General features: G+C 45.1%; 2 protein-coding genes across 3 annotated transcripts in view; both read left to right on the top strand.

Moving 5' to 3' along the window:
- Nucleotides 1-20,632, top strand: part of LOC311241629 (amine sulfotransferase-like) — a gene marked incomplete at both ends in the record, with an annotated part of 34,381 nt that extends 13,749 nt beyond the window's left edge. Inside the window, 6 exons of the mRNA XM_084330505.1 lie at nucleotides 3,414-3,572; nucleotides 14,032-14,240; nucleotides 18,908-19,034; nucleotides 19,218-19,312; nucleotides 19,504-19,684; nucleotides 20,502-20,632. Of these exons, the coding sequence (XP_084186631.1) occupies nucleotides 3,414-3,572; nucleotides 14,032-14,240; nucleotides 18,908-19,034; nucleotides 19,218-19,312; nucleotides 19,504-19,684; nucleotides 20,502-20,632 (902 nt within the window). The remainder of the gene's footprint in view (nucleotides 1-3,413; nucleotides 3,573-14,031; nucleotides 14,241-18,907; nucleotides 19,035-19,217; nucleotides 19,313-19,503; nucleotides 19,685-20,501) is intronic.
- Nucleotides 5,656-10,089, top strand: LOC311241538 (uncharacterized protein). Of its 2 annotated transcripts, none has more exons than XM_084330387.1 (6): nucleotides 5,656-5,782; nucleotides 6,220-6,246; nucleotides 6,734-8,597; nucleotides 8,721-8,780; nucleotides 8,982-9,056; nucleotides 9,765-10,089. In XM_084330387.1, exons 3-6 carry the CDS (start codon nucleotides 6,737-6,739, stop codon nucleotides 9,965-9,967), a joined length of 2,199 nt encoding a protein of 732 aa, XP_084186513.1. In that variant the 5' UTR covers nucleotides 5,656-5,782; nucleotides 6,220-6,246; nucleotides 6,734-6,736; the 3' UTR covers nucleotides 9,968-10,089. The 2 variants fall into 2 exon arrangements, with proteins under 2 accessions (XP_084186513.1, XP_084186514.1); XM_084330388.1 differs by having other exon boundaries at nucleotides 5,741-5,782; nucleotides 6,223-6,246.
- Nucleotides 20,633-20,909: the final 277 nt, after the last annotated feature.

The following is a 20,909-nucleotide window of genomic DNA, read 5'->3' as shown; positions in this document are numbered from 1 at the left end:
TAAGTCAATGGTCCATAGAAATCAATGCGCTAATGAGAATTTAAGCACAAAATGTACTAAAATATTAAAATAATTAAGGCGAGACACTGCAGGTGAATAGGCAAATATACTTTTTTTGTTGTTTTTGAGATTATGTTATATTTTGCTTCCTAAACATGTCTTCTATGAAACTAGTGACAATAAAACGTCAATAACACACATTTAGTTGTTTATTTTACTTCATTTTGCCTTATTGCATCCATAAATGTGGACATATTTAATGGGGAAGTGCCTCATTTGCATATATAAACATAAATTTCAGAAAACTTGCAATATATTTTTTCTTAGTTTATATGTACATACCAAACTGGCAAAGTTTCATAGTGATATCTATTCAAATATTTTTTGCCTATTAGGGGGTACTACACTGTACTACACTGTTTGTAGCCTGTGTGTAGTTCTGTTCAGTTCAATAACATCATTATTATTATTATTCAGTTATCAGGCATGTGTTTAGGTTGTCTATTACTAATGGTTTGATTAGGTTTTGTGTTTGTAAATATCTGTTTAAAAAAATGGCATTTTACAATACAGAACTTTGAAGGCGTTTTCCCAAAAATGAGTTTTAAGAGTTTTTCCTCATACTCTGAGCCAGAAATCTCCACTGCAGTAGCACTCACATACACCAAACCTTCCAGTTCTATTCATATCTATGTTCTGAAGGTATTTACAGAAGGGTTTGTTGATATCTGTTAGGGTTTGAAACCGACCTCAACAGCACGGCACAGACAGGTAGTTCAGAGTTAGCCAAACACTAGGGCGTATTTATTACAGAATCAAAAAGAGCCAAATAACAAATCAGAATAAACAAAAAGGAGAATGCCTTCGGCAGAGTTGTCTGCGGCTCTGCAGATCCTCCCGGTGTTAGAGGTGGGGAATCAGCGTAGGCGCCGCTGCGGCTCTGCAGATACTCCCAGATCCAACTCGGAGTGGAAACGGAGAGAGAGAGAGAGATCAACAACAGTCCAACAGTACACAGAGGCAGTGCAGTTCAGTCCTCCTTTAGCTGAGTCCAGTATGAAATACAAGTGACTTGATCTTCGGTGTAAACTACACACAAGTTAGCTGAGTCCAGTACAAAACAAAACGGTACTACTTCAGTGTTATCCAAACACACAACTTAGCAGAGTCCAGTACAAAACAAAACGGTACTTCTTCAGTGTTATCCAAACACACAATTTAGCTGAGTCCAGTACAAAACAAAAACGGTATTTCTTCAGTGTTATCCAAACACACAAAAACAGATAATCCAAAAAGGTATGTTTCCAAAAACTCACCAAAGCGCAAACGCGTAAAGCGGGCAACGAGGCACAGCTCCAAACGGATGATCAAGATATTCACCAGCGGCGATCCAAAGATGTCCTGGAGGGAAAGTAGACGAGGCACAACAACGGGGGGAGACAGGCAGTAGCAGTAGTAATCAAAACGACCCGACAACGATTGAAAGAAGGTCCGAGTATATGAAGCCTCTGGAGCGCTAATCACAAACTACGACAGGTGCATGATGGAATTGGTAATCGCTCCTGAAGCGTGTGGCGGGGAATGCACCAATCAACACAGTACCTTGAAGAAGCGTGTGGCGGGGAACGAGCCAATCCCCACAATATCGCATTCATACCCTGATTTATATCACATTTCATTCCTAAAAACATGGCGAAATATGGAATTTTACCATAAAAATTGACTGAATGGAGTATTTTCTGATTTATGGAGTGATAAAAAGAGATATCCAAAATACCCTCTGTAATAACTAGGGATGCCCATCGGCCGATAATCAGTATAAATATGCGATCGGGGAATTCCGATAATTAGTCATATTCGCCGATCGCGGAAACTGATCAAGTGGATATCTCACTCGCTTGTCTCAGACGCACAGGACCTGCAAACTGCTCCTCCTCCCTAGCCCCGCCCGTACCCGTGTAGAGTTTGTAAACACAGAGGAGGCGGACCTCCTCTGCTGAGTCTAGATAGTGCATTCGACCTGAGCTAACGTTAGCTACCTAGCTATCGTTACTGTTTAAACAAAATTACCCAGTCAACTATTCACTTTTAGTAGGCATTGTCTAACGGTATTTAGCCGGCTAGCTACTGATAGCTCCGGATATCAACAAATGCCCCAGAAGTCTAGTGGTCCATGTTGATATCTCCGTTAGCTTGCGTTAGCTGACGTTAGGCCACCGTTCAAAACTAAATGTCCGATTGAACTAAATAGTTGTCTTAACGTCATCTAGCCGGCTAGCAGTAGCTACAGATAGCTCCTGATATCAATGTCTTATATCAATGTCTTATCAATGTCTTATAACATCTAGTCGGCCAGCTACCGATAGCTCCTGACATCAACAAAACGCTCCACAAAGTCTAGTAGAGATGTGTATGCTACCTGTTAGCTCACGTTAGCGCAAGTTAGTTCACCGTTCAAAACGAAATGTCCCATTGAACTAAATAATTCACTGAGGCGTTGTATTAACGTTATATATCCGGCTAGCAGTAGCTACAGATAGCTCCTGATATCAATGTCTTATAACACTGATTCGATGCGTATTCGAGCTGAGGGCTTGCTGAGCACAGTTAAGTAACGTTATGCCAATAGGGTCCAGGTGCAGCGCTGGAGAATCCTGGCCGTAGCTCTGCTCGAGGCTACTCGAGTATAGGTCCAGGTGCAGCTCCGGAGAATCCTGGCCGTAGCTGGAGGCTACTAGAGTACACACAGACAGTGGAGCTTGTTGCGTGGTGGCGATGTCTCGCAGATAATACAAGTACAAGTCTAATTATATAATATATATATTTTATAAAAAAAAAAAAAAAAAAAACGTTTTATATAAAATAATTTTTAATTTCTTTTTAATCAAAAACGATCGGTATCGGATCGGTATCGGCCGATATGGCTCACGACGATCGGTGATCAGTATCGGTGGCAAAAAACGTGATCGGGGCATCCCTAGTAATAACCTTTGGCTCTAATATGTCAACAAAATGAAACTATAATTTTGAAAATGGCTTTATCCAATGTTCAGATTTCTGTCCTGGAATTATATGCAAATTAGTGCATATTTAAGTAGATAATGCCTCATTTGCATATTTAAACATACAATTTCAGAAAACTTGTAATACAAAACAGTCTTGTCTTAATATAAGTAATCAACTGGGGAAGTTTCATTGTGATATCTATTAGTTAATTATTTTACCCTATTCACCTGTAGTGTCTCCCCTTAATTGTTATGAGTAAACAACTCATTGTAAGAGAGAGAGCACATTTTTATCTTTAATATTATGTTTTGTTTACTTGAATAAATGCTAACCTTTATTTAGAAAAGATCACGGCCATGGTAAATCATTGATTTCATGAGAATGACCCACGGTATGTCTCCATTTAGATTCCAAAGACCATCCCGCTGATTGCCAGACTCCTGGATTGATACCACATAGAGGTTTCAACTTGATCAAGGGGTTCCACAATCCTGATGAAGTGGATCAGATCCAGAGCTGTGAGATCCGAGACTCTGACATATTTGCCGTCACGTATCCCAAGTCAGGTGAGGTGAAAGATAGTGGTTTTCGTCACGTCTGTTGTGTCATATTTAACCTTTTAGCTTCTGTGTGTGACTTAATGTACAGTAGGTGTAATTATCCAACACAGTCTCATCAGAAAGCGTAATGAGTACTAATCGACCACAGGAAAAGAGGTACATAATGTATGTTATGTTATAGCCATAAGTAATATCTTTACATATTTCGAGTTTTAACGGTTATGGTTAAGATATAAAGTTATGGTTATGGTTAGGTTTTCTGAAAAGATAATTGAATATGTAATATAGTATTATTTTTAATACGTACACAGGTTACATTTTCGATACAATACGTAAATATATTACTTATGGCTATAACATAGCGTACATTATGTACCTTTTTTCCTGTGGTAGATTACTACATATTCCAAGCAATATCGGACTGAAATATCAGATGCGGTGAGGAAATCCAACAGTGTTTGTGTTGGGAACCTGAGATGTTCTCAGACTGAGGAGCCTATTTTAGGCTAAGGGGGGGGGGGGGGGGGGGGCTGAGCCCCAGCACCAGTTATAGGAGCGTAAAGGGGCAGTGTTTCCAGCAAGTCTCAAGTAGCCAATATACTAGGCAGCTACACACAACCAATATGCACGTGCCACACTCTTGCAATATATATAAATAATATACATATAAAAATACAGCAGAATAAACACATTCACAGCCAATAAGAGTGTGTGCATTATAATAAAAATCAGGCCGCGTGAACACTTTAGGCAACCAACATGCGCTTCTGCGTTTCTCTGATTGGCCGAGCGCCAGCGCGGTCCCCCTTAAGCTCCAGGAGAGAGGAGAGAGGAGAGAGGCTGAAAACCCGCAGTTCTTGCCCGACTGATGGGAGCCGAATCCCGGATCCGATTTTTCTGATGAATACCCCCAAAACATGGAGGTCCCGAACGCATGGAAGTATTGATTGCGCCGTAACGAATCATTAAAAAAATATACTACTAACTGGAATATGTTGTGCCTTTACACATATGTTGGATTATGTAATTGGTTTGTCATGACAAACTACCACCGAAACTACCACCAACCAACTACCACCGAAACTACCACCGAAACTGCACAATGTGAGAACACAATATAGGCCAACACTTCAGACAGCCGCTGTCTGTCCCTCTCCTCATCCGAAGAGAGAAGAGGAAAAGAAGTCAACACAGTCTTCAGAACGGTGATTATCAGACACAGCGGTGCCGGCACAAATCCCTCATGGGCTGCAGCCGACTTGAGCGTGGAGATATTCCTATAACGAAACACCAAACCCACCTCCCTCACGCCGGGTAACTTTCATCTTGAAAGGCGGGGCCAGCACGGTGACAGAGAGTATCCGTTTGTCCAGAGATCCGGGGGATTGAACCGCAGATTCGGATACGGTCCCAGGCAACAAAGCTCCCGATGAGGAGCTCATGTAACGCGGGCGTCAAACCAGAACCCTCTCCACGCCGCTAAGAGGCAGCAAAAAAGGGTACCAGCCTGGAGCCGGCTTTCGTAAGTCGTGCAGCCATTCCCCCCATAGCAACACAACTGGTGCTTGCATCTCAAAACCATCACCCGCCCGGAGAGGCAGCTGGCCCTCACACAGCCGAGCGCCTCTCAAGCAAAGTCCAACTGCAGAGCGGAGGTAATACCTGTCCAACTGCAGAGCTGGAGGAATGCCGGTGGGGATTAGGCCAGCGACGCAAGCCCCTAATACGAAAATGCCGGTGGAGGTCAGAATGATCATCATCTTCTAGACACCCCGGTGGCGAAGACATTATCGCTGTATTTCCTCGAAAATAGTGAGAGAGAAAATAAAGATATAATGTCAACGCAGCTCCTTCATCGCAGCTCCTCTTCAACATTTCACTAATCTCAAAGTGGTGTATACAGACACTCGCCGTGGTGAAAACAAGGAAGGAGCTGTTAGTATGGCCACACCCCTGCTTATGTAGAGGAGCGGATGGGGGTGTGGCCAGGCGGATGGGTGTGTAAAGGTGCATGTGAACTGATATGGAAGTGTATTCCAGTAGACGCAGAGCGGAGCTACACGACTTATAACCATGTATTCTCAATTAACGGAACGTAAACCAATCCCGGTCACCCTCTTTATCTGGGAACGCCCAAACCCAACTTCGGTCACGCCCCATCTTGCGCGGCATTCTGGATCTTTCCTCACAGCCCCACCAGATTTTCACGTCGAAAGGTAGGTGATATGAAATCATACTTATTTTAGAGTATATATATCAAATTTCATGAGTATTCATCTATATTTAGTCATCTAAAGACTACTAGATGTGAACGTTTGTACCACTGCAACGTTATAATTGTTCGAATGTGTTCGGGGCGACGCTGATTTCCAAGTAAAAGTAGCTTCCTGTTCCTTAAACACGAACTCCCACTCGCCCCAAGATGAAGTCAGATTGTTTGGTTATGTTGCTAGCATATATAGCCAGTGTTTTGTCCGACGAAATGTGTTGTACATTTGTAATCTTAATAAGAGATCTAAGTTTGTCTGAACGAGTGATGAACTGAGGTTGCGCGAAAATAATCGAAGGGAGAACAATAATTTTCGCGGGGAAAATAATGAACTGGTTTTCTCTCTCTCTCTCTCTCAATCTCTGTATAAAAAAACATCTGAAGCAGTGACAAAGTCAGACAGCAGACACGGTAGGTTTGTGTGTGCTTGTTTGTTTCTCTACAGGTGAATGGAGGTGTGTGTGTGTGTGTGTGAGGCTGCCATGCTGAACTGGGTGAAGGTAAGGTTGTGTGTGTGTTTGCATGTCTGGTAATATTTCAGCATAATCATTTTGGTTTCATGCTCATTCATATTCAAGTTCATTAACAAAAGGCAAGATGTTCTTGATACCTTCCATTGTTCTGCATCTTTTCATCAGAATTTCACTCATATCCAACAAACCATAGCAATAAACTAAATTCATCATTGAGGTCAACAACCTCCTTATCCATATTCAAAAAAACAATTCAAATCTAATTTAATTTCATCATAAATCACTCACATAAGTTCCCTCCTAGCACTGTTTTTTTTAAATAATGTGCTAAATAAATCAAATAAAATAAACTCGTCAGTCGTACAATAATAATAAAGTTCATATTATTTTACTTTCTTGTTTAAAATATTTGTGTGTGTTTGCAGAGCATGCCTAATATCCGGCAAATGCGGAAGAGGGAGAGGAAGGTGCGTCTGTGGACCCAGGAGGCCATGGATCAGGCCATTGCAGAGGTCAGAGCAGGCAGGTGGAGTGCGAGGCGGGCAGCCACGTTGTTCGAGGTCCCTAAGTCCAGCCTGATCGACCGACTCAGCGGAAAGGTGTCTCTGGCCTGCAACATCGGCCGGGGCACCTATCTGACCCCTGAAGATGAGAGTTCCCTGGTGGAGTACTGCTTGTACTCTGCCAGTTATGGGTTTCCGCTGACGAGGTCGCAGGTCCTGGCCCACGCCCTGGCCATCTATAACCTCCGTCACCCAGGGAACCTAAAAACATCCCTTGGCCAGGGGTGGTGGATCAATTTTAGGGAGAGGCAACACCATCGCCTCACGATCCGGATCCCGGACACCATTGACCGTGGGAGGGCAGCCTGCGCTAAGAGGGGGGCCATAGAAGAATACTTCAAGCTCCTCACCAGCACCATGGAGGAGCACGGGCTGAGGGAGAAACCCCGTCATATTTACAACTGTGACGAGACGGGGTTTCAGATGGACTCCAACCGGAGGAAGGTCGTTGTGCCCCGTGGGACGAAGCACGCCTACAGGCAGGCCCAGGGAACCAGGGAACACATCACGGTCCTGGCCTGCCTCAACGCGGCTGGGGAGGACGTCCCCCCTTTTATTATTTATAAGGGGGGCTACCCAGGAGGGCCCTACAATAGGGAGGGAGTCCCCAATGCCCTCTACGGGAAGTCGCCAGCGGGGTACATTGACTCAGAGCTTTTTAGGAAGTGGTTCACCGACCACTTCCTGAAGTATGCCACGGAGGAGCGCCCGCTGCTGCTTGTGATGGACGGTCACCAGTCCCACCTGGATCCAGAGCTGGTCCGGACGGCACAGAGGGAGAGGGTCATTCTCCTGTGCCTACCGCCACACACCTCTCACATCCTTCAGCCTCTGGATGTGAGTTTCTTTGCACCCTTGAAGGCAGATTTCTCCGGGCTTGTGGGAGATCTGTCGGCAGTTAGCCACTCCTTCATGATTTCTAAAAAGGAGTTTTCAAGGGTGTTCAGAGACACCTACCAGAGGCAGAAAGATCGGAGGGTGGTGGTGGCTGGCTTCAGGAGGTGTGGCCTCTACCCTCTGGACCCTGCGGCTATTGATTGGTCGAGGGTCATGCCGTCTGCCCCTCCCCCTGCATCTCCTGGTGCCAACCCTGCTGTTACCCCCCAGCCCAGCCCCCCACCCAGCCCCCGTGCTCCTAGCCCCCCACCCAGCCCCCGTGCTCCTAGCCCCCCTCCCAGCCCCCCACCCAGCCCCCGTGCTCTAGTCCAGGACTCACCCCCCAACCCCTACCTCAACCACCCCCTTGTAACAGCAGGGAGGATCACAGCGGACCTGGGACAACTCCTGGCCCAGATAGAGTTCACAAGAAGATCTGGAAAGGTCAGGAGGAACACCACCAAGGCCCGCCTGCTCACCGCCCAGGAGATGACGGATGCCATCGATGAGACAGAGGACCGCGCCGCCCGCGCCGAGGCAGGAGCTCTGGCCAGGGCAGACCGACAGCGGCAGCGGGCTGAAACTTTAAGGACTCCCACAACCTCCTCCCGTACCCCGCGTGGTGGCTCTCTCCCCAGCCGCAGAAGAGGAGTGTCCCCCGGGGCCGCTCCCACCACCAGCTCCGGTCTTTCCATCGCCGGTCCCTCAGCCTCAGCCTCCATGCCCCCCTCTTCTGCCTCCCACAGTCTGCTGCCCGCCTCTAGCCTCCACACCAGCACTCGCCTGCCTGCTTTGAGAGGGGAAGATCACCACCCCTCCACCTCTTCCTCCCCAACAGCCATAATGGATGGTATTTATTTATTTGTTTTCTTTTAACAGTTATTTGGGAGACAACATTCTCAGTTAGCAAAAAAGTATAAATTTTTTTATGAATAAATAATCATGTTTTATTGTTTCTTAACCATTTTCTCAGAGCCGGCAGTCCCACCGCAGTCCCACCGGGTGTCCCAGCCAACTTCCTCTCCCTCCCACCGTAAGCTTTTTCAAACAACTGTGAAAAAAACACGATCTACAAATGTCCATGGCCAAAAGGAACAGGAAGAAAAACTCTTATTGTACCTGCCCCTACGGCCTACACACACACACAGTACACTGATAGACTGTTCATAGCGCAATATTTACCAAACCAAACAAAATAATTTTTTTGAGTGGTGCTCCCTTTTTGTGTCTGCAGCCTCCTGTATTCCTGGACCAACAGGAGCATCGACATCCTCCTCCTCCTCCCACGCCAGACCCACGACACCCATCGGCATGTTACTTATGTTTTTTGAGTTTGTCAGGGCAAACTTATGAATTGTTATTTATTTTGTAAAAAATTTGCTGATTTTATACAAATTGCTGTGGGGCACTTTGAACTGTGGTCCATGTGTGAAAAGTACTATATAGATAGTTATTCATATTTATTACATGGCGTTTTCACATTCGCCGAAATGCTTGCTTGTGATTGGTCAATAGCCCGTGTCAGAGGTCCGTTATCACACAATAATGACCGCTGTGGGACAATAATGACCGCTGTGCGCAGCTGTTCGCAATCAAGCCCACTACAACACTGTATCAGTGCTGCTCAGCATATGCACAGCTGCACTCAGTCATGCAATCAGACCAGAGACCTGCCGGCTGCCGATAATAATAATCACTTTATTTGGGCTGACAGAGCCACAGAACAACTGCGTCTTCATTTGATCTAGTCTTGTCGATGAATTAGGTATATTGTTAGTAAGTTAGCCATGTAATAAGCGGGATAATGTATAGCTTTACTCGATCATTGTCGCAAAATAATTGACCTTCACTGACGTTTAAAACACCTCAGCGCTGCGCCTCGGTATTTTAAACTCCGTGTCGGTCAGTTATTTTGCGACAATGACCTCGTAGCTATACATTATCCCTTACTTATTATTGGACCTTGGTATATTGTAATCAAGCAGCGTCATAATAATAAATTTCTTTTTAACTGCAGGTCACACCACCAAGAGGCAGAAGCTGGGGATCTGGCGGTGTGGCCGGTGTAAAAAGGCGAACCCCCCTGTGGACTCTGAGGGTTTGGTGTCGTGGGTCCAGTGTGACAACTGTCACAAATGGTTCCACACCATGTGTGTCCAGTGGGAGGAGGAGGAGGACGAAGATGCTAGTTTCTGGTGTTACTGGTGTTTGGATGAATGAGTGTATGAATGAGTGAGCGAATGAAAAAATTTATAAATATGTATGGTGTGCTGTAAATAGTTATTGTTCTAAGTTATGTTTATTGTATTTTTTATATAATGTTTATAAAATTTTATGAAGTGCTGGCTGTTGTGTTAAATTTGTCATATTTTTGTTGAAAACACATGTACTCACAAATGTTAATGTGACAAGTGATTGTGATTAATATTTTGTTTGTTAGACAAATAAAATGGGGATGTTGTTTGCTCCTGAGATGAGATGGTAGACAAACGACACTACCTTCCAGCTGACAGTAGATGGCAGCATTGATTTTAAAGGATGAAAACAGGTTCAAACAAAAGAACTCCATTTTCCAAGACCTTTTTTCACAGTTCACAGGTCAGCAGGTCGGTAAAAGTTGATGAAAATGCGATCTGAACACAGGAGCGTTAAACTATGAATGCGCCCTCACGTCACCTCAGTACAGTGACCGTGAATGGCCACCTAATTATCATAATTAAAGTGCATCATTAGCATTATGTTTGTTGTCTAAAGGGAACTAAAATGGTAAAATTTAAGTTTTTAAATGATATCCGCATATATAGGACAAATAAAACAGCGTTGTTTTGTAAAAAACTCCAATGAAAACGGCGCAAGGTACGTAATATTCGCTATTGTTATGCAAATGTGATAGAATCCTATAAAAAGGTGGACGCACTTGGGCACTGTGACGTTATAGCACTAACTGAAACATGGCTTACAGAGGAAATTACTTCGCTATTTGAAATCACCGACTATACAGCCACACATAGGTGTAGAGAAGGCAGAGGTGGTGGAGTTTCTCTCTATGTTCAAAAGGGTCTGGAATTTAAACAGAGATCTGACCTTGAAGTGAAGTTTCATGACTGCAACTGTGAATCTGTTTTTCTAGAGGTTCAATCTATTGCTCTGAATGAGAATAAAAGAATGATTGTAGGTTGTATATATCGTCCTAATACAGACATCAACAAGTTCAAAGTAGGTGTGAGGATTGGTTCGTTCCCCGCCACACGCTCCTTTAAGGTACTGTGTTGATTGGTGCATTCCCCGCCACACGCTTCTGGAGCAAGTATCAATTCCAGCACGCACCTGTCATAGTTTGTGATTAGCGCCCCAGAGGCTTCTTATACTGGGACCTTCTTTCAATCGATGTCGAGTCGTTTTGAACATTACGACCCGACCATGTCGACCTCAGCCGACACAGACAGAGTCAGAACCGCGTTGGCGGTCCAGATTGAATTAACCAACGACCACAGCATACAGTTAGGTGCGGCTGCGGCTGCTGTACAGGAGCTCCGAGCCCAGGTCCTGCCTATTCAGGAGTCCCTTGGCTCTCTGGCTACCCTGCAGACAGCCCAGGGTAATCAGCAGGCTGATATTCTTCACCAATTGCGAACTCTGAGTGACTCATTTAACGCCCTGCTTGTAACCCCACCTGCTTCAGGAGTCTCGGCCAGAGCACCACCCGCAGCCGTGGCAGGCCCCGCGCCTCCCGATCCCGCACCTCGGGAGCCCCGTCTCTCCGAACCACGGTTGTTCAATGGTAACTTCGAGGATTGTGCCACATTCATCATGCAATGCGAGTTGGTTTTTCGTCATCAACCCAGCCGATTCACTTCAGAGGGAGCCCGAGTGGCTTACATGACTAACCTGCTCTCAGGCCGGGCAGCACAGTGGGTTACTGCCTCCTGGGCAATGGGGGCTGATTTCTGTTTTTCCTACCCAGACTTCGTGGCAGAGCTCCGCAGGGTTTTCCACCACCCAGCCCGTGGCCAGGACCCAGGAGCTCGGTTGGGCACCTTCCGGCAGGGCAGTGGCGGGGTCACTGACTACGTGCTGGAGTTCAGACTGGCGGCAACGGAGAGCGGTTGGAACGACCAAGCGCTTCGTCTCACCTTCATGAGGGGGCTCAACGACGCTGTAAGGGACCAGCTCGCGACCCGTGAGGAACCGGAGTCCCTCGAGGACCTATTCAGCCTCGCCATTCGCATCGACGGACGCCTCCGGGAGAGAAGGCGTGAGAGAGCCCGACTGGGACCTCCAGAGGTTCCCCAGACCCCCCGCACTCGTGACGGTACTGCGGCCCGTCCTGCTTCCACCACAACTGGTGGTCCCTTCCCCTCCCGTTCGGTGCCCGAGGAGGAACCCATGCAGCTGGGACGCTCTCACCTTAGCCCGGCTGAACGAGAGGCCAGGTTCAGGTCCGGCCTTTGCCTCTACTGCGGCCGGGATGGGCACCGTATCTCCAACTGCCCCACCCGGCCAAAAGACCAGGCTCGCCGGGACCCCGGGAGATCCTGGTGAGCCGTTTTTCTCGTTCCCAGAACCGTGCACCACCTAGTCGTCTGATGAGCGTCACCTTGGCCTGGGCGGACCAACGGGCGACGGTGGAGGCACTCATCAACTCGGGTGCTGACGAGAGTTTCCTGGATTTCGAGTTTGCTACCCAGGCCAACATTCCGCTAGAGGACCTCGTGAGACCCTTGGAGGTGTTCGCGTTGGACCAACACCGCCTGGCTGACATCACTCAACGCACCTGTCCAGTCCTTCTCACCATTGCTGGTAACCACGTTGAGAGACTCCAGTTTTTCATCACCAGCTCTCCTCTTGTCCCAGTAGTCCTGGGCAGGCCCTGGCTCGCGCTGCATGAGCCCCACATCGCCTGGTCCTCCGGTACCATCAGGGGGTGGAGCTCCGCCTGTCATGCCCAGTGTCTTCAGGCGGCGTCCTGTCCCTCGCCTCGGAGCCCCCTTTGTGAGCCGCCTCCGGACCTCTCGACGATACCCCCCGAGTACCACGACCTCGAGGAGGTTTTCAGTAAGTCCCGGGCTCAGGCCCTTCCGCCTCACCGGCCTTACGACTGTGCCATCGACCTTCGCTCAGGGGCTCCCCTTCCCGGCCTCTACAGTCTGACCATCCCTGAGAAGGCAGCGATGGATCGATATATCTCTGAGTCCTTGGAAGCAGGTCTCATTCGGCCTTCCTTTCTTCTTTGTTGGGAAGAAGGACGGACACCTTCGACCCTGCATCGACTATCGCCAGCTCAACGAGATCACCATTAAGAACAAGTACCCTCTTCCTCTCATGAACTCCACCTTCGAGCCCCTCACCCAGGCTACCGTCTTTACCAAGCTGGACCTCCGGAGTGCCTACCATCTGGTCCGTATCCGAGAGGGCGATGAGTGGAAGACCGCCTTCAAGACTCCCAGGGGCCACTACGAGTACCTGGTAATGCCGTTCGGCCTCACCAACGCTCCGGCGGTATTCCAGGCGCTCATGAACGACGTCCTTCGTGACATGCTGGAGGAGTTTGTGGTGGTATACCTAGATGACATCCTCATCTTCTCTAAGACCCTCGAGGAACACATCCAGCATGTCCGACGTGTGCTGGAGCGCCTCCTCCACAATCGGCTCTTCGTCAAGGCAGAGAAGTGCCGATTTCACTCCGACTCCGTCGATTACCTGGGCTTCATCGTGGAGAGAGGCTTGACCCGGGCTGACCCTCGCAAGATCCGGGCCGTGGAGGAGTGGCCGGAACCCACCTCTCGGAAGGAGTTACAGAGCTTCCTCGGGTTCGCCAACTTCTACCGAAGATTCATCCCGAACTACAGCCAGGTGGCGGAACCACTTACCAGGCTAACCTCTCCCGCCCTGCCGTTCGACTGGTCCCCAGCGGCGGGTGCTGCGTTCCGCTCCCTCAAGAGCCTATCCATTATAGGTTTAAGAGCCGAGGTCGCTTATAAGCCCTTGGGTTTTTTGACCTTTCCTGCAAATTTTTAACTGTTCTGCTTTTACTTATTTTATTCCAGAATGTATGTTTGTAAGTGCAAATAACAATAAACAAAACAAAACCTGGCAACCTGGTCCCCAAGTGGGAATCGAACCCTGAATTCTGTTGTAAAGATGCAATGTGATAATCTGATGTAAACATACCATGTGTCTCAAGAGCTTGTCCGTACCGGCCCTACATGCCCCGCCCCACCCCCTTCAGCTATAATGGTTCCAACACCCATGGCCCTATATGTTCATCTTCTTCTTATTGGCAGGTACTATCTGGATGCAGCAGATTCTCAGGCTTGTAGAGACCAAGGGTGACGTCGCGGCCACAGCACATGAGGCGAACTTTAGCAGTGTTCCTTGGATCGAGCAGATCGGCGGTGGGCAGGGGTTTGCCTCGGCAGAGTCGCCCAGGCTACGGGTCTCCCACCTACCGTACAAGTTCATGCCCCTCGCTCTGAGTCAGAAGAAGGGCAAGGTTAGTTCACCGACTGTTTTTTGCTCATATGGTGAGGAGTAGAAGCGTGCACAGCTTCAAACCTGGAACACTGCATCTGGTGCACTGGTTGTAGTGAGGATCAAAACAAACAGAATACCGGCACTGAAAGCCATCATCAGTGTTAACCCTTTCACTACCACACTACAGAAGGTTAACCTTTCACTACCACACTACAGACTGTTAACCGTCTGTAGTGTGGTAGTGAAAGGGTTAACCCTTTGTCGTGTGGCAGTGAAAGGGTTAACCTTCTGTATTGTCGCAGTGAAAGTGTTAACAAAACCTACAGAAATGACAATTGATAGAAAACAGGTGAGGACCAAACGCCAGTCGGATAAGTCTGTGAATGAACCGCTCACATGTGGTGTTTCATAATTATTAGGGATGAGAGGAATACAGTACGAGCGGTTTATCTATTTCCTTCTACATTTTCCTTCCTTTCATTCACCTTTTGTGTGGGCTGGTTTTCAAAAGAAATAATGGGTGTTAAGCTGTTGATAACTGTGGATAATAACGCATGTGTACACTGGGAGCCGGAACTAATCACCAGTAAAGGTCAGCTGGTGTTTCCAGAGGACGGTGAAGTGTGGCACACACAGTGGCAACGCAAGGGGCGTGATTGCGAAACCTAGCCGCATTTCTCGGAGACGCTCTCTGATTGGCACTGACTGACGCTCTCTGATTGGCCACTGACGCGTTTGCCCAATCGTGTGACGAGCTGTGTCTTTGCCCATTTCCACGTCAAACAGCTTGCAAACTACCTGGCATTCTATCGCCATGCTCTAAGACAAACTCTAACCTTAACCAACTTCGAACGAGTGCCTAAGCTTAACCAGTGTAGAAACAGGCGTCGGCCAATCAGAGAGCGTCTCCGGGAAATGCGGCTAGGTTTCGAAATCACGCACGCAAGGGGCGTGCTTTTTTTCCTTAGCCTCTGTGAGCGAAGACGCTCTTTGATTTCAGCGAAGAAGAAAAAGATGCTCTCCGATTGGCTAACCCTAACCCTAACTCTAAGCATAACCACGTTTTTGCACTATATAGTATTGTATATTAGTACACTGCATAGTATTGTATATTATATGCAGGGGTGTAAAAAGTACCCAGAAATTATACTTAAGTGAAAGTATGGGTACTGTCTCAAAATCTGACTCAAGTAAAAGTCAGAGTATCTGGCTAAAAACACACTTGAGTAAAAGTCAAAAAGTCCTACCTTTAAATGTACTTAAGTACTAAAAAGTAAAAGTAATTTTTTTTTTTTTTTTAAAGGATTCCATCATCGGCCAAGTTTTCATTTTAACTATACATTGCACCAGGTGAGTTAGTTGAAGAGGTGAGCCAATTAGTGAAATCATCAGCTGGTGTTTAGGCAAGGCTGGAATGAAACCAAGCATACACTCTGCCCACAATGGAATGTGTTCTGCTGAAATGAAAGAACAGAGGACATTTAATTTAATAATGTCATTTATCAGCTATCTGTGAGAAGAATCACATATTAGTTGTTTCTCATGAGTGGGATTCATCCAAAAACTGAGATAAGAGTGTTCTTCATTACTGGAAAAGATTCACTCTGAGGCGCTTTAACAATGGATCACTAGAAGGCTTGCCAGGGGCAAGGTCATCTCTTTAGACTGAGGAATTTAACAGTCAGTTTTCCAAACACCCCACCCCACACATCAATCCCCACCACATCCCCATCCAAGACACACACCCTGTCTTGTCAGTCACTGACTCTATTCTTCTGATAGCAGGTGTTTAATCAAAGATCCCCACTTTCTAGTCTTGCACAAGGACCAATCAGCATGGGTATGGGCGGGTTCATTTTCCATTGATGGGGATTTGATTGGCTGTTTACCTGCGGTCGCAGGATTAATAACGTTAGTTTGACCAGATAAACAATTCAAAAATACTCATTAAAATGGTTGGACCTGCAAGATTTGTACTTTGTTCTTTGTAGGTCTGCATTTTAAATGTAAGGAGTAAAAAGTATGTTTTTTTTTCTCTGAAATGTAATGGAGTAAAAGTACAAAGTATACAAACCTAATAATACTTGAGTAAAGTACAAATCCCCCAAAACAGTACTTAAGTATTGTAACGAAGTACAATTACTCAAGTACTTTACACCCCTGATTATATGGTAACTCAGTTACGTCTATTCTGCATCGAACATTGTACATATGTCTATACTGAACACTGTGACCTCATTTTCTACTTCTAATTTACATGCTATACTATGTTATTTGATACTTATCTTGTCTAGCACAGTCTCTGGAGCGTAACAGTAAGAAGCATTTTGTATGAAAGTATTCTGTACTTCTGTATGACAACTATTAAAGAAACTTGAAACTTGAAACTTGAAAGAGGGCCTAAGCATAACCAGTTCGAAAGAATGCCTAAGCATAACCAGTTCGAAAGAATGCCCAAGCAAAACCACTTCGTAAGAATGCCTAAGCATAGCCACTTCGAAGTAGAGAATATATGTACAAGGCGGAAGAGACCCTTCGGAGCTAAACCAGTCAGAGAGGGTCTTTTCTTCTTCGCTGTACGCGGCCTAGCCAATCAGAGAGCGTCTTCGCAAACAGAGGCTACGGAAATAATTCACGCACGCAAGCGAGTTAGATGAGATCTCGGCCATCTTGGTCACAAGACTGAACCCTACTCACCGTGAAGTGCCTGTGGACTTTTTTTTATTTAGAAAAGCAGTATTTGTTTTGTCATTAGACCGCTAACTAAAGAAATCAGCAGCCGCTCAGGAAGGGGCATCAGACGGAACTGACCCCAGGCCTGTGATCTTGTGTACAGATTTGGTAAGCTAACCCCTACCATTATTCATCTGTCTTCTTTGAAAACCAGACCAATTGGAATATTTTTTTTGGATTACTCCCGACCACAGGTAAGGGCGATTTGACGTACATTTTTGCTTGGTCCTGCAATGCTTTCATACTGATCGGGCTGATAACCGTTTTTTGTGTTCAATGCGAATGACAATCAAATAATCAGAAACGACCCCCCCCCCCCTTTCATGCATTCATGATGGAACATAATACCTATAATGTGGATTTGATTCCAAAAACAATAGCAGGTTCAGGAAGGAAACGGCAATGTCTACAATGTAATCAAGCATTTCATGAATTACCGCTCTAAAACCATACTTATATTCACCACGGTATAATATATTTTATGGATGGAAAAATTATCTCTTTTTTGCATCTTGACCGGAAGAAACTCAATGTCAAATGACTATAGTATTGCATCCATGGCTATATATAGAGAATATAGATTTAGCTCTACAAACAAGGTGACTAACTCCCATCGTTTACAGCTTGGCAGTAGCTACCACAGGATAAGGATAATAGCTGGCAGCCAATGAGTTAAGATTCAAGAGGTTTATTTGTCACATACATACCAGGGCATACAGTGAAATGTGGGTGGCCATGCCCGCTTTGATTGTGAAATAATACTAAATAATAAAATAGACATAATAAACAGATCATAAAATAGACATAAAATAGACATGATAAAATAGACATGTTAAAGTCCTGAGATAATGCAATACAATGTTAGCTACGAATTAAGGCACTGGGTCCTATACACTACTATACAATATACAGTTTTTACTCTATATCCTTATGCTATACTTGCTATTTCTAAACTATACTATACAAGATTATGTATTTAGATTGTGTGGATGTAAAGAATTCAATGACATTTTACTATGCTCTCTGAAAAAATTCTAACTATTTAACAGGGTCATATAGCTCTTAATAAATTGTAACTATTTAACAGGGTCATATAGCTTATAACTCTTAATTAATTTCCTTTTATATGCTATTTGTCCCCATTATAGACTAATAAAAGAGATGTATCTTTATATTAACAGAGTTGTCTGAGCTCTCATTTACATATAGCATTTATTAGTGCATTTGTCAGTTTTGAGCATAGACACATTTGATTATGAAATAAAAAAAAATCCTCAATCAAGGTCAATGTATGTATAGTATGTATTATGTCTTTATAATGGTGTTTTGCATCTTCATTTATTTAACTGGACCGTATGGCTCTTAATAATATATCTTTTCGATTCTTCTGCTACGTTTCCGGTCTTTGCTGATTACAGTTTGGACCTCACTTGTTTTCTATTAATTGCCATTTCTGTTGGTTCCAATTACGCTGATGATGGCCTTTAGCTGAAATGCGTTCCTTGTTACCCACAATAAATAGGAAGACTATTGATCTGCAAGTACTGGTATTCTATTTATTTTGTATTTTTCTCGACCTTCCAACAACTTTGCTATGCAACGGTATATCCAGTGATGAATCTTAAAGGTGCTTAGATAACATTCAGCCACTAGATGTCAGACTAGAGCACCAACATATCATTTATCCAATCAGGTATATTCCACGTGGGGAAATGGAAAGTAGGGAGGGGATACATGCACGCAACATGTAAACAACAACATTCATTTTATTAAATGTTTGATTAATTAATTATAATTCATGAATCAAGTTATTTCGGGGAGGGGAAGCTTTTTAATTATTACTCTACATAAAAATGTTATCCATAGCACCTTTAAATTACAATTGGCAATCAACATCAAAATACAAATCAATAAAAATATAAATTCTAAAATGATGTCTATTGTTTATTCAAGGTAATATACGTGAGCAGAAACCCCAAGGATGTTCTTGTGTCCTATTTCCACTTCCACAAGTTTGCAGCCATGCTGGAGACGCCAACGGATTTCAATGACTTCCTTGAAAGGTTCATGAAAGGGAACGGTGAGACCAGTGTTGAGCACAACATGGAGAGCTGACTCTAGTCAACTCTGGTTCATAATCATTAATGCTGACAGTCTGCCTCTGCACATGTGATCATGACATTGGTTCATAATAATGAATGCTGATAGTGACAGTCTGCCTCTGCACATGGGATCATGACATTCTTGCTTTTTGTCATTGCAGTGTTTGCGAGCTGCTGGTTTGAGCACATTAAGACTTGGTACTCTCACAAGGACGACATAAACATCATCTTCATCACTTACGAAGAGATGATTCAAGTACGAACTCATGTGATTTAGTCATTTTAGTGGATCCGTGTCGCCCCCATAGGCTGGGTCATATTCTGTTCAGTATGTGGGTAACTATCGATAATTATACAAAGTGTTTGTGAAAAGCAGTCTGGTTTATCTCTGTCTGTTTGCTGTGCGTGTGCGTGTGTGTGTGTGTGTGTGTGTGTGTGTGCGTGCAGGACCTGAGGTCAGTGGTGGAGAGGCTCGCTGTGTTCCTGGGTAAGGAGCTGTCTGATGATCAGCTGGCCAGCGTGGTGAAACACAGTACCTTCGCAAACATGAAGCACATCCCACAGGCCAACTACGAGAGTGTGCCTGACGATATGGTGAACCACAACCATGGGAAACACATGAGGAAAGGTGAAGTATGCTGTTATATACTTTTACAAATATATATATGTGGCAATCATTTCAGATAAAGCAATTCCCCTGTTGTCCTGAGTTTCATAACCACGTTTTGGCCTCACTTTCCATGGTCTTGTTCTTCTGCAATGCTGGGGTGTCTAGCACTGTCCTGTGGCGTCTACTAAATCAAATCAAATCACATTTATTTGTAAGGCCCGACAACACACGTTAATGTCCCCGTGGGCCGTACACGTCTTCTTTAAACAAGTCAAGAAGAAACATCACAATAAGTCAAGAACAAAACAAGAACACCATAAGGTAATTTTTTTTTTAAATAAATGCAAAATAAATTCAACACTTTTTTACGGGACACTATAGGTTTTGAGGCGAGCAGATCTGCTAGCGATTGCTTTGGAAGAGCTCCTCCCCCTCAGAGCAAGTCTCGATAGTCCGGTTCATTCATTGACCCATTTCTTTCAGAGTTCAAAAGGTAGGCGATACTGCCACCTGGTGATATTCAATCGGCATTGCAATTCCAACGTAGGTAGATGAATCATAGACACAGAGGGCTCCGGGTGACCGTATATAGAACGTGGATCAAAGGAAAAGATCAAAACCCGAGTATACTCGGGTTTCTGGCGCTCAACGCATGGCGAGATAACCTGACTATGGCCGTGAAAGAGTTAAAGAAGACTTGTCCAGCCCATGAGGACATTACCTTGTGATTTCGGGGTTTACAAATACATTTGATTTGATCTGTAAAACTACCCGATACATGCTGTGTTGTTTATGTTTAAGATTAAAAGATCTCTCTCTCTCCCTCCATTACCAGGCACCATTGGTGACTGGAAGAACCACTTCACCGTTGCTCAGAGTGAGAGGTTTGACCAGGTCTTCCAGAGGGAGATGAAGGACTTCCCCCTCAACTTTACATGGGACATCAATGACATCGTACCTGTGTGATGTCATCAGTGTAATGCCATCAGCAGTCACACACTGAGGCTGGAATTACAAGAGGGTGGGTGGGTCAGTGTTGTCATAGAAACGTTCTGCGAGAACGCTAGGGGGCGCAACCTCATCCTCTTCTTATTATTCTACTACCAAGGAAGGAAATAGATGTTGTCTTTATGGCAGCGGTAATACGCATACGTCTGTCTCAAAGAGTCCTGCATGTATAACAAATGCGCATGTTGGTGAATTTATGACTGTGTGCCATTATTACTATCAATGTAATAATTGT

Source organism: Notolepis coatsorum (assembly GCF_963971535.1).
Source record: "Notolepis coatsorum genome assembly, chromosome: 15".
Lineage (NCBI taxonomy): Eukaryota > Metazoa > Chordata > Actinopteri > Aulopiformes > Paralepididae > Notolepis > Notolepis coatsorum.
This window is presented reverse-complemented; position numbering and strand designations above follow the sequence as displayed.